Source organism: Idiotropiscis lumnitzeri, chromosome 3 (assembly GCF_059441095.1).
Source record: "Idiotropiscis lumnitzeri isolate Australia: NSW breed Sydney's pygmy pipehorse chromosome 3, RoL_Ilum_1.0, whole genome shotgun sequence".
Taxonomy (NCBI): Eukaryota; Metazoa; Chordata; class Actinopteri; order Syngnathiformes; family Syngnathidae; genus Idiotropiscis; species Idiotropiscis lumnitzeri.
Window position 1 is genome coordinate 12226489 of NC_142393.1, and position 13644 is coordinate 12240132.

General features: G+C 40.8%; 1 protein-coding gene across 1 annotated transcript in view; it reads left to right on the forward strand.

Moving 5' to 3' along the window:
• Positions 1–13644, forward strand: part of itga5 (integrin, alpha 5 (fibronectin receptor, alpha polypeptide)) — a 43036-nt gene that overhangs the window by 8049 nt on the left and 21343 nt on the right. Inside the window, exons 2-11 of the mRNA XM_088289331.1 lie at positions 5044–5174; positions 10549–10649; positions 11184–11307; positions 11894–11955; positions 12047–12092; positions 12199–12324; positions 12399–12443; positions 12551–12594; positions 12741–12797; positions 13566–13618. Coding sequence (XP_088145457.1) covers positions 5044–5174; positions 10549–10649; positions 11184–11307; positions 11894–11955; positions 12047–12092; positions 12199–12324; positions 12399–12443; positions 12551–12594; positions 12741–12797; positions 13566–13618 — 789 coding nt within the window. The remainder of the gene's footprint in view (positions 1–5043; positions 5175–10548; positions 10650–11183; positions 11308–11893; positions 11956–12046; positions 12093–12198; positions 12325–12398; positions 12444–12550; positions 12595–12740; positions 12798–13565; positions 13619–13644) is intronic.

A 13644-nucleotide genomic window follows, 5' to 3' on the forward strand; every position in this document is an offset into this window, starting at 1 on the left:
CATGATCATAAATGTCATACAAGTTAACAGCCTCCCTTGATTTTGTGATGGCATCTTTTCAGTGACTAATGGTAGTTACTGTCGACAAGTTCCTCACAATACTGTAAAAGAGTGGAATGCGCTCTCTCGTCAGTCCGGACCTCGCCATTGTTTCAGCATGTGTTGATTGTTCACTGAGAGCGTTCATAAGTGAAAAGTCTACTTAACTGCTTGTAAATGCCACAGCCACTAATGCGTTTTCTTCTTGTCTTAAAGTGCTGGTTAGGGTGATGTCAGCTTCCCAGATGGGTGGGAGACAATTATATTTTTGTAGGAGTGAGGCAATGCCATGGTCCACTTGAGTTCACCACAGTTCTCCAAGGGCAACTTCTCATGTGTTGCATGTGTCTGCGCGTCTGTGTGGGCTACATAAAAGACATGACATGCAAGCGTGGCCACACAGTGTCACTTGCTAATTCATTGAACTCAGAGAGGCTCTTTCTTTTTTTTTCATGTGTTTCATTATTACAAGAGGAGTACAACCTTTGATTTTTGTCTTTTGCTCATTCTGGAAGTGAGGAATCCGTCGATCAACTCAATGCTCTGTGCATTTTTGATGGTGCCTCTAGTCGAAGAGCCGGGAAGTAGAACTGTCAGTTATTATGGTAATTACATGTAATTACATAGGACTTAAATTGACTTAAATGTCACATGGGTGTTAAAAAAGCCAGAAGTGCCATTAGCTGCTAATTCACATTTCTACTCCTGTTTTTCTTTTTCAAGGTTTTTAAATGCTTGTTGCTCTTCCTTGATAGGAAGGTTACTCAACTTTAACACCATTACTGTCCTTACAAGCACACCACACCATCGTCTGTAAGCCTTTCCGCTCAGTGTGCAAAGGATTGTCTTTACAAATCTCAGCGAAAAAGGGTTTGTTTTTATCTTGATGGTTGTCACGGAGACACAGCCATAAAACGATGCAGAGATAAAAGCGTGATCCCCGGCTCTTGCGGTCTAGACCTGCCTCATCCACTGGTGGGCATTCGAATGACCGTGGGTCAGGTCGTTGGCCCCCAGTGGGTGCCGCATATTTGCATAGCTCAGCAACTGTGGCGACGCCCCTCACTTGCACCGAAGGAATTTGTGATGCAGACAGAGCTGCATTAAATGCTAATCATAACAAAGCTCGACTTGTTGACAACAATAGATAATTGAAGGAAAGAGGTGGGAACACCCTAAAAGCTTTACTGATCCACGGATAATAACAAGTCATTAAATGTTAAAATCCTCATATAGTGCAAAGTACTTTTAGATGACTATCACGTTGTGCTAAACGGCCGCTTGTGAAATTCCTTCTTAGTGTCCGTCGTCTGACCTGCTGATTAAAGCTGCTCGCTCTTTCCGGTGCTCTTCCTTTTCGGAAAAGCTACTCAGCGGGTTTGCTAAGTTGACAAAAGCTGCTGCTTCTTCTCGCAATTTATTCCTGCCTTTTCCTTTTTCACGCGCAGCACAATAACAGATGATATCGTCAAAATGGTTTATCCAGATTTTGCTCCGCAAAACAATTAAGGACAACTAGTAATGTAACCTAAAATTAATTTTAGGTGATTTGCTTTTTTGGAAGGTCACTTGATTAGCAAGAAACCCATTTTACAGGTTTCCATATACCTTTAATTAAGGAAAGTATTGTACACATTTTGGGTGCTCATATGAATCCAAGATGTCTTTTATCCTCTTTTTTTTGTCATTAAATTGTGCCTAACAACTGCAGGAAGTGACCTAGAGAAAATAAATCGATTAACTCTGTTTATTGTTTTTAAAATCCTCATATTGTGTCAAAATGACTTTTTTGGGGGAGGTTGGCGTACGGACTTGTCAATCACGGGGCACGTAAAGAGAAAAAGCACCATTCACACGTCACAGAGTGGGAACTGAACTCACGCTGAAGTCAGCCGGGTGAACCATTGCATCGTCAAGATACCCAATAAAGAGCACATTGGACTGCATTTTGGTTTTTCCTTTTTTCAACATTATCTGTAGCATTTTTCCATTTCTGGTTGTAGTTCACCAAACCAAGAAGGCTTGCTGCTTGCTAGTATGCCTCATCCAACTCCGGGATATGAAGAAAGAAAACAGTGACGTGAAGCTAAGATGTACACAATTCTGTGGACGAATAGCGTCGCAACCCTGGCGCCACGTGATTTAACATCATTATGATTGGGTCACATGATCAACGATGGATAGTTTTTCACTTTGCTTTTGCTGACTGGATAATGAACACATTTATTTCTATCAAAAATAAATGTAAGAATAAGCAGACGATGTGTCTCCATGAAGGCTTTACAATTTCGTGCTCATCCACGTTGGATTTTTCGGTGTTCTTCTGCTGTTGTAGTCGCCAACAAACCTTGAACAGATGTGTGCGATTTGAATTTATACTGAGTGCTTGCATATTGGCGTGTGAGTTTGGATGACATAAAAGTCGCACTCCAGGAAGTGCCTGTGAAGTAGATTATTGCGCAGGTGCTGAGGTCATCATAAATAAGAGGACTGTGTTCCTTTGACTGGTGGGCTTCCTTCTGTCTCTTTTTAACAAGTGTGACTTGAAACTCCATAATATGACAAAGACGGAGGCGACCCTTGGGACTGATCTGGAAAGATTACAAGGTCACTGTTGCATGAAGAGGAAGCCTCCGGGGGGGCCGGGATTCTTCGTTTTGGTCAAAAAATGTAAATGCTGGTGCACGCGGGGCAGGAAAGAGTGCACTTTTCCTGTTGTGGAGGTCGGCCCTCAACGCTCTCATGCCTGCTTTAAGCACTTCAACGTTGTTGATGCTTGTCAGGTCAAGTGGGTCCACATTGCGGTAATGGTTGCTAATGCTATAAAAACATTGTCTTCTGGTGACCTGTAGACATTCATTACACAAAGTGACATTTTGATTTTGGATTTTTGTTGCGGTCTTTGTTAACAGGATTATGCACAAACCACTTCCATAAAACTTGCATGTGTTGTACAAAAACATAAGAATGGAAATTGGGGACCATCATTTATTAATTAAAATTTTTGGGGCAATTCCATTATAATAGAACAGTCAACTTTGCAACAGAAAGCATATATGTATATATATATATCTATATATATATATATATATATATATATATATATATATATAGTCCATCTATCAGTGGCGGGCTGTGCATTTCACCCATAGGCGTTCTGTGAAGTCCTACTTAGTCCGGCTGGAGAAATAATATACAGAAAGATACTTACCCACTACTGAGTGAGTGTTGGATGAACGAGCTTCTCTTGAAAGGTTCGTCTTGAAAATAGCCTCGCAAGTGTATCTGCAATTAAATTCACACTTTTCCATTGTGTTTTAAAAAAGCAAGAATATATTTTAAATTTTCAAACGGTCACCAGTTACGACTTCCGGGTGTGTTGATTCCATATAGCGCTGCCCCCTCACGAGGGAATATCCAATCACAAGCCGCGTTCATCACCTTCAACGTAAGGCCAGCATGAAGGCCTTACTGGCATCAATTTGTGATCTGATTGGCTTTCGCAAGTGTCTATCAACTGTAAAAGCCCCCTTGAGACACAGACCAGACGCCCGCTCGATTTTATCTGAAGGCCTTGGACGAATAGTGTGTGCTCCTGGTATTATGAAATCTGCCTGGCGACACGAGCTAGGTGAATTCTGATTGGATAAAAACTCTAACCTAAAAATTCAACAATGGGATATAATATGACATCAATGTGACAAATATGATCATGATTTATTGATTGTTGGGCCAGCAGAGAAGGCCTTGAAGGCCTTGCCCACCCACCACTGCCATCTATCCAATTTCTACTGCTTATGTTGTTCAGGGTTGGAGTCATGTGACTCGGGGCGAGAGACAAAGAACTATTCACTTGCGCAAATTAAGATTATCAATGGTATAGTCCAAGTTTAATCAAGAAATAAAATGGAGTGGAATATGTTGCTTCAGGTTGATTCGGTTTCAACTAGTTTGCTGTCTAAGGAAGTTACATACGTTATGGAGTCGGGTTTGTTCTTTGCAACCTCGTGCTCTTTTACTGACAATATTTGATAGTGCAGTGCAAGTTAACCATCTGCCGTTAAGGTCATCCATTGACATCTACTGCCCCGTACCTGTCAGAGCATTATTTATTTATGTATTCATTTTATTTTGTTTTATTTTATTTTTTTTTGCAGAATGCCCCCCCCAAAAAGTGTTCGCTCCATTTGTGGTCCTTCATTCATACAAGTGTGCTGTCACGGCTAGCGAAACAAGCGCATGACTCCACTTAGCCCGTTTGTCCGTTTTTTTTCTGCTCACTGTTCCCCGCTAGGCACAACGGTTTCTTCTTGTGAGTCTGATTTCACCCCAACCAGTATATGAGTCAGCGAGCGTCGCGTTTGGGAGCCGCAGCGGCCACAGGGAGTGATGAAATGCGTCTGCTTAGTTTGTTTACAAAATGGTGAACTCTGTTTGATATTCCACCAGTTGTAGAAAATTGATTTTTACAAACCATGGCAACCATATCATCCCGAAAAGCAACCGCATCCTTCTTGTGGTCGCCAAACCCGTTACCGCTTACATTTTACAAGTTGCTGAATAGAAGTTTTGATGTTTTGCTGCCGTCAAATGATATAGCTGTGAAAACTGTGAGCTGCAACTGTTAAATTGTATTCTGTTGGCAAAGGAACCTCTTTTGGGAACTAACGTCTGTGTTTGACCTTTTATTCAATTACCAATGGCTACCAATTACCAAAAAAAAATTTGAAAAATTAGGTACAGTAGCTATATATCAGTAATAAAGTTTGGTTGCGTGATATTATTCTGTATGTACCATGCACTGTCTGTATTTATCATATTTACCAAAATTGTTATTGTACAACACTGCCTATATATTTCCAAACATATAATACATCTCTCTGCCCCCCCCCCCCCAAAAAAAAAATGTATAACACATCGATCTTTTAGGTATATTATCAAAATGCAATGTGCTAGTCAACTTTTAACATTTGAATGCTTTCCTTCTTCTGTGTCCCCGTTTAGCGCCAGCGTGGTGGTGGGCGCTCCCAAGGCTCACACCAAGCAAATCGACATTGTCGAGGGAGGCTCCGTCTCCTACTGTCCGTGGAGCCTCGGCCAATCCGCTTGTCACACCATTGAGTTTGACACAGAAGGTAAGTGTCGTGACTGACAAGCGTGTTGACTTCTACAGCTATTTTAGGATCAGAACAAAAGAGTATAGGTCAAATCTGCACGACTTTTTTGAAAATATAATTTTAAAGATGTACAACGGAATAAATATTAATAAACTCATTACGCTTATCTGGCAAACCTGATTAGCTGGATCAGTCCAAACAAAACTGGAATTGTAAGGTATGTAATTACTCTTCTATTACGCATACTCTGCTAAGTGACTACCGAATGGAAGATGTTGGAATGGACTGACCTAACATTCTGTTTTCCCAGTTTTTGGTCTACTGGTCGTAATAATAGAATTGACCTGCCTTTGTGTAGACTTGAGCTGCCTTGTGGAGTCTGGCGTCATTTTTCCACCAGATTCTTATCGCTTATGTCAGTTGCTGAACAAGAAACAAGCAATTTTTATCCTGTTTATGTCTGGAAAGGCTAATTGGTTGTTGAGGAAAGGCTTTTGAAGGATGCTCTTTCCTTCCTTCCTTCCTTCCTCCGGGTTGTGTTTGGAGGAGATTTAGAGAGATAAGAAACGAATCAACAAATAAGTGAGACAAAGCGATGTTTGCAGGACAGGTGAACATGATACCGGGAATCTTGACAAAAGGCCTGCAGGTGAGCTAAAGGGATGACATAAGGTGTTTTAATGAATGGACGTGTCTTTTGGGCGGTTGATAGAAGACCCGGCAGGCTTTTTTTTGTTCAAAGACAGCGCAGCGAAGTGAAGACAGGAACTGTCAAAGGGAACACAAACTCCTTCGCAGTTATTTTCAACTCGGAGCACAGCGGTTCAGCTAGACCTCATGGTGTGTTGTGTACAGTGAGCGTAATATTCCAGTAAGTGTTTCACAAGACCATTTAACGACACTCCTTTGTTGGCTCTCGACACTTCTTGCAGCGTTTTTTTCCCCTCCTGTGTTAAATGTGTTGGCCATCCTTGGCAAATGGCAGCAGGCCATCGTGAGTGATGTCATCTCAAGGTCTAATGGCGAAGGCGAGTCGACCCTCGCCACAGGGACACTCTGAGGGTGAAGGCGCTTGTTGCTGTGACCTGAGCCCATTCTGACATGCAGAGTTGCGCTCCAATGGAGGTATTCTGAAAACATCTGCACGCGACTCTGTGCCAAGCAACTGTTGCATGGATGACATTTAGTGTTGCGATTCTTTTACTGGAGCTGTAATCGCGCTTTGTGCCAGCTTCAACAATACAAGTGATGATCCAGAAGTACGACGGCGTGCTCCTAGTCATCATTTAGGATGCTTGACTTTTTTAAGAGGATGGTAAAAGTGATTTGGCAGTATTGGCAACTGCACAATTTTCAGCCCAAGATTGAGAAAAATTGGAATGACTGAATTCTTTTTTTTTTAAATGTATTTATTTTTTACATTTTTAAATTGTGAATTTTTTACATTTTTAATTTGTAATTTTTATTTTATTTTTTAAAATTTTTACATTTTTAATTTTTTTAATTTTTAAATTTTTTAAATCTTTTAATTTTTAAAATTCTTTAATTTTTATTTTTTTTTAAATTCTTTTAATTTTTTAATTTATTTTAACCCACATCATATTTTTCTTAATAATGATAATATTGTAACAATAATATACTATGTGGATTTTTTTTTCTGAAATGTCATAGCTATAATTATATCTTGTTATATATTAAAATCCGCATTTAACAAGCTTGTATAGGTTATAGAAAATAAAAATATCTCAAAAACTTGATTTGCTAGAAAAAAAATAAAGACATTTTTTATATTTGCATCAAACATACGTTTCTGGACACATAAATCCATCTCTGATTATGTATTATTATCAGGGCTGGAATTCAGCATTTTGGTGCAAATTGGCACCAGACTTTTTTTTTTAATCCAGGGGACAAAAAATGATCAACTACATAATAGCTACTTTCTGAGATTGACAAAACCTTAAATATGTAGCAAACCTGAATATCAGTTTAATAAACATGCTTAAAGTCATTTAAATGAAGTGTTGGAGTTTGTATAATTATTTTTTTTTTTATGCCAACATTTCCCCTTTTAACGCAAATGAATACCAGGTCCAAAAAAATGGCCTTATGGTCAATCACTACTCAATGGCGACTCACACATTCTCTACAGCTAAGTATCAGTATTTTACTGAAGTTCCTGGATCAAGCATATGGATAATAAACAATTGTTTGAATATGATTTTCAATAGGATGGCACAATTCATTTCCGAATGTTCTGGACTCCTGTTTTGATAGCTGTGTCGCACTGCTTCTGACATTGGAAGTCTCTAGATGAAGCCATCATTTTGTTGTTCTGTAGACGGCCAACTAGTTGAGACTGAATAAACAGCACACCTGCTGGTTACGGCCGAGTACTGCATGCCATTTCACCTCAAATTTAAGCATCAAGACGCAATCGGCAATCAATTCAACAGCATTCCTAATCATGATGAAACGATTCTTATGCCCATCCTATGTAAAAATTCCCTGACTAAAAATAAAAATGCTCTGACATTTTTCTGGATGTACGTCACTGTTGGTATCTAAACGCTTGGTGAGTTTGAGCTCCGACCCCCAGGTCACCGACCCTCTTAATTAGTCAAACTAATTGGGTCAAAGTGGCCCCCTCCCATCCACTTCCTCTACCAGATAAGAGCCTGACTACGGATGGGAGAGGAGGTGTGGGGAGGGCGGGAGCACCAAGGAGGCTGCGAGAGGATCCCATTCAGGATGGGAGGGAAGGACCAAGGAAAGGGGGAGCAGCCCCCTCTGAACACAGGCCATGTGATGAGTGAATTTCACCATTTGTCTTTTAACCCACAGACCCACAAACACTCTCACACAGTCAAAAGCAGCACACCCGTCTAATGGCTACCCCCACACGGCAGGTCCTGTCCCGGGAGAGGCTCGGTTGGGCTCTGAGCCGCCCCGAGAAAGCCCGTGGTCACGTCATCTTGTGAATGACCAGATTCCCCGCTATCTCCTTTTGGAATCTCTACTCGTTTCATCTGATAGGGCTCCACGTGACTCCAGCTTGCCGCTTCAAGACAAACAGAACTTTTCATTGCTGGATTTAGCTCCTGCTTGAATTAACCTGATGAAATCCAAGTGTGTCGAAGGCATTCAGACTCCACAATTCAGAACATTAGCATTTCTTACCGCCCCCCTTCCTCCCGTCATGTTCGGTAATGGTGATACATTAATGTGTCCCCTCTGTGAGTAATGTCGGTAATGAGCTCAAGTCCATTAGGCAAGCCAGAGCATTTACATCTTTGGCTATTAGGTCCATTCCAAGGAGAGAATCAATCACATTTTGTTCCCATTTCAATGATCATTTATCACAAGTCATGAGTTATCACAAGTATCTCAATCGCTTTATTACCCCCAGGATGCAAATTTAATTCAGACAATATAGAATGCATATTTCCCTCAAAAATATTATCGTTGTGGGCAAACGACTTTACTGAATGGGGTTTCATGTCAGAGAAAACAAACTATGCTGATGCGCTTCTTCTTTGGTGTCAACAAATTAATTAACAAGTGGACTGGAGGTACAACCATGTTCATTTGAGGGGAGAGGATTGAACTGGAAATTTCTAAAAAAAATAAAACTGATGAGATAATTTTGTGTTTTGGTGTCATTAACACCCTGATAAATGCAATACCACCAAACTCGACGACAAAGTGTGATATTTAGGGGACAGACTTGATGTGATTGAAACACATAGATAGAATTGAAAAAGAGATTCAAGTCAATTGGAAATCGCTTCTTTGAGGTGAACTTAAATTATGTGAAGGGAGTTTCATGATTAGTCTCGAGCAGGTGTGGGCAAACTACGGCTCGAGGGTCACATGCGGCCTGTAAAACGCTTTAATCCGGCCCGCCGAACTTGAAAAAAAATGAAATGAATAAACCTTGTTAATGTTTTATTTTCTAAAAATTGGGGTTTTTCAAAGACATCTATAATTGTTGTAATCCTTTTGTCCACTTTCATTTAAAATTAAATGTATTTTTTTTCTCCAATGAGGTGAGGTGACCAAAACACTCCATCCATTTGCTCCTGGTCCGGCCCCTCTGTCAAATTTTAGAACCCATTGTGGTCCGCCAATCAAAAAGTTTGCCCAGCGCTGCTCTAGAGGTTAACTTTTGTCTTCAAAACCGCTCAAACATTTTAAGAGTGCCTCCTCCAGTGTGCTTTGCAAGTTGCCTTAGTAATCGGAGCCAAATCTACACAACCTTGTCCCGTGTTGTCTTTGAGTTATCCACGCTGACACCTGTGAGGTATGAAAATATGGCGGTGTATTCTTAAAGCCTTCGCAGCAAGTAGATGTTAGCTGAAGTAACATGCTTGCAAGGAGCCTTTTGAAGCGTCTCTCGTGTTCGATAATTGCCTTTATGACTGAAGTGCTTTGATTCACCTCAGGAAACCTAAACACTTGGGCAGGCATGAGAAAAAAAAGGGATATTAAGTGCATATTGTTGTTTTGCTTCAAGTTATGTTAGAGAGCCTCTTGGGAAAATGTGGCGTAGGAAATGGAATTTAGTTGGAACGGACGTGGAAATGAGCTAGATGTGGAAATGGAGAGCTTGAAGCAAAAGTGTGTCGAAATAAAGAATGATGACCATGTTGCTGTGAGGGCTTTGGTCCAAAAGAGTGATTATTTTGCTTGGACCAAAGTCGGTACCACAAAGAGGACGGAACAGAGCGCCACTTTTGTGTTGTGGAGTTGGCTGACAATCGACGATCATCCGCCTTTACGACTCGCAGCACGCTCTTGGTTCTGCCATTTTTAAACGGTTCGAGACAAAGTGGTTCCTGGATCGCCAGCTTGAGATTCAATTTTCAAAAATGTCTTCTTCCCTCCCTAATCGATTTTGTTTGCATTGCTTTGTGGCTGCGGCGCAGATGCAGCATCTGCCTGCCAATGACTTTGCAAAGTTTAAACCTGACTCCGGCGACCATCTGTCATCTCTCGCTTGCGGGTGGAGTGGCGGAGTGGCAGATTCGTAGCCAGGTGGTCAAACATGGCTAAGGGTCATTGAGGTTAAGCTCAGGACAGTCCTGTCCAAACTCGGTCAGCTACTCTGGATGACGTACATCAGCTCGTTGAATTGTCACCCTCTTCATAATTATTTATTGTCGCTGGCTGGCTGTTAAAAACATAATTTGACCTTCTGTATTGTCTTCTGTGTCCCAAGTCATCATTTCTTGGTTCGCTTTTGACTGTTTGCTAATTTCATGTTACCTCGCTAACAATCATTACAACCTGAGAGAAGCCAAAAAGCTGAAAAATGTTGCATCAAATCATCTTTTGTTTTTTCTTTTCATAGTTGTTGTAAAAATACACTCACTGTGTGTGTGTGTTACAGGCGCTCGTTTGGTCTTGATCAACAACACGGTACATCAGATTGAGTTCAAGTCACACCAATGGTTCGGCGCCACTGTGCGTTCCCACGGTGACACCATTCTGGTAAGTTTACCCCGGCTAAAGATTGCGGCACGAATGAGCCCGCCGTGTAGTCAGAGCTGGGCACTTGACCCTTTTTTGACAGTCAGTCCCCAATCTCGGTACGGCTCCGGCCTCGACCCTCCGGCCTTATTCATAAAAAAATTCCAAAACTGGTATCGCCGTCAAATGTATGAGTGGAACATTCCATTTAACCACCACAGGTTGTTTGGACCTTATAATTCAGACTGTGTCAACTATTGTCAAAGTCCACTTGTCATTTCCAAATCCAACACATCGCGAAGAAATGTCCCCTCCCGCCTATCCAGTGACGTCAGAAGTGAGCCGCCCGTCATTTGGTCCAGCACGGGTCATGACTTGAGTTGGGATTTGTGGTTAGCCTGCTCCAGATGGACTGACGTCCTCAACTGGCGTCCTCCGTCTTTGATCACTGTTGTAGCAACTGGAAAAACATCTCCCACCTAAAAGGAAAAAAAAACTTGCCTTGTCCACTACCCCATCTCTTCCATACTGACCCGAGCATTCTCTTTCTTTCAGGCCTGCGCACCGCTCTACTCGTGGCGGACAGAAAAGGACATACCGCGGTCTGACGCCACTGGGACTTGCTATCTCTCCGTTCAGAATTTCACCAAATTTGTGGAGTATGCGCCCTGTCGAACAGGTGACTGTCACCCTTATCTTAGCTTAAAGGAGAAGTCAACCCCAAAAATGAAATCTATCAGTTTTTCGCCATCTCAGGCGGCGGCCATTTTGTCACTTCTGTCGAGTGAAAATGACATCACCGTCGCTCAGAGCTCAGGTAACGACCAATCACGGCTCACCTGTTATCTGACGCTGAGCCACGATTGGTCGTTTGCTGTCATTTTCATTTGACAATGATAAAATGGCCGCCCCCTGAGATTGGCAAAAACGGGTGGATTTTTGGAAATTGTTTGGTTGTCAGCAAACAAGTACATTGCTCCTCACCCAAAGTCCGTTGCTTTTATAATATTTATCAAACATTATAACGCAAATATCCTCAACAGCATTAGCATTATTTTTGTCTTTTCTGCTTTTATCAGGGTTTATTTAACGATTTTCTAATTGTGGTTGTTCATGAAAGGGCCCAAAACTGAACACAAACCTATCTATGGGTACAAAGCAACCGAATCTGATATCTATGATATATTGTGTACAATTTCCGTGTTGTATTTTTGTTGAATATATTTTATTTTTGATATATTATCTTGATTCCTGATTTTGTGTAGAAATCAGTGATGAGGGAGGACAAGGCTACTGCCAAGGAGGATTCAGTGCAGACTTCACCACGGTAACGACCCCGTTTAGGATCAGGGTTTGTCCGCTTCCTCCGTCTGCGTTGTAAACGCCCAATTGATTGTTATATTTTTTTAATCTTTCAGGACGGCCGAGTGGTGTTGGGTGGGCCGGGCAGCTACTTCTGGCAGGGTATGCTTGAGTTACAATTCTGGTTTCTTTGTATAAAAAATAAAATAAGAAAAATGATAACGATAATAATATATATAACTGGTTTTCATCTTTGGTCTTCCCTTAGGTCAGGTGATCTCCGCAGATAAAGAGGACATTATTAAGGCCTATTACCCGGGCTACTTTATGCAGTCTGTGGATGGTCAGATCCAGACAAAACAGGTCCAGGCTAAACATGACGACAGCTACCAAGGTAAACAGAATTCCCTTCAACCCTCGTTTATTAGTTTCCCATCAAATGTTACTTTCATTTTTATGTCCTATTAGGTTACTCTGTGGCTGTGGGAGAGTTCAGTGGAGACCAAGTTGAAGGTAACGTTAGTTAAATGCCTCAAATACAACTGCAGTGGACTAAAGAGAACATGAAGCTGAGCCAACCAGATATGTTATATGACAAATCTGTTCATGATTTCCCTCAGATTTTGTGGCCGGTGTTCCGAAAGGAGTCATGCTTTATGGTTTGGTAAGAAATTGCTCTATTCTGATTCTCTTGTTTGGTGCTTGTGTGAATTTTAAGACGAATGCTGAAAAATATCAAAATATGGCAATCACTCTTTTCTATTGTAAGGCCATGTTAAGAGAAGAACATCTTTGTCTGGTGTTTTGCAGGTGTCCATTCTAAATGGCACTGATTTGAAGACGATGATTAATTACACAGGCGAGCAGGTGAGTGAAACTGGTCCCATGGCCTCATTTAATGGCGCTGCTGAAAGCTGATTTATGAAACCAATGTTGGCGAAAGAATTTTCTCTGTTGTCATCTGATTGTGATTTCCAGTCTGGATGGTCCTGATGAATACATTTTGCGGGCATGGCAAGCAGTTTAGATCCAGATAGTTTGCATGTACAGTAACTGTACATAGGTGCAAATATACATTAACTTCTTTATTTTAAAATCCAATCATTTTCGCAATCCTCAAACTTTTTTGTTTTATTTTTTAATTCAATTATTTCATTTTTTTTCACTATGAAATAACCATTTATTTATTGTGGTTAGACTATCGCACAGTTATTCATTTTGAAAAAAAATTATTATATTTTCTTCAGCAACATAGAAGGCTAATGCTAACTGGAAGTAAAAGCAAAGTTTGCTGTTGAAACATTTTGAACTAAAACGCTAAATATGTTCCCAGTGAATAAATCCTGTGTGGACATGCTCATGTTTCTCTACGATTTTCATATTTTTTTACGATATTTTATATTGGTATGTCATTAATAATAATTTATTATTAGAATAAAACTGGAATTGGAATTTCTGAATGTAAAATGAATGCAAAAAAAGGCTAAGCCGCAGTTTTCAGTGAAGCTCAATCGTTGGTCGAAAATCTTAGCGGCAATTCTAAAAATAGAAAAGTGATGACTCTTTCTGATTAAATAAAAATAAAAGTTTCACAATGAGAGCGTGTTTCTTGACAATTGAACTCTTTGTCTCCAGATGGGATCATATTTTGGCTATGCAGTAGCCACCACTGATGTCAACAGCGATGGGTGAGTTTTTCCCATCCAAAAATAAC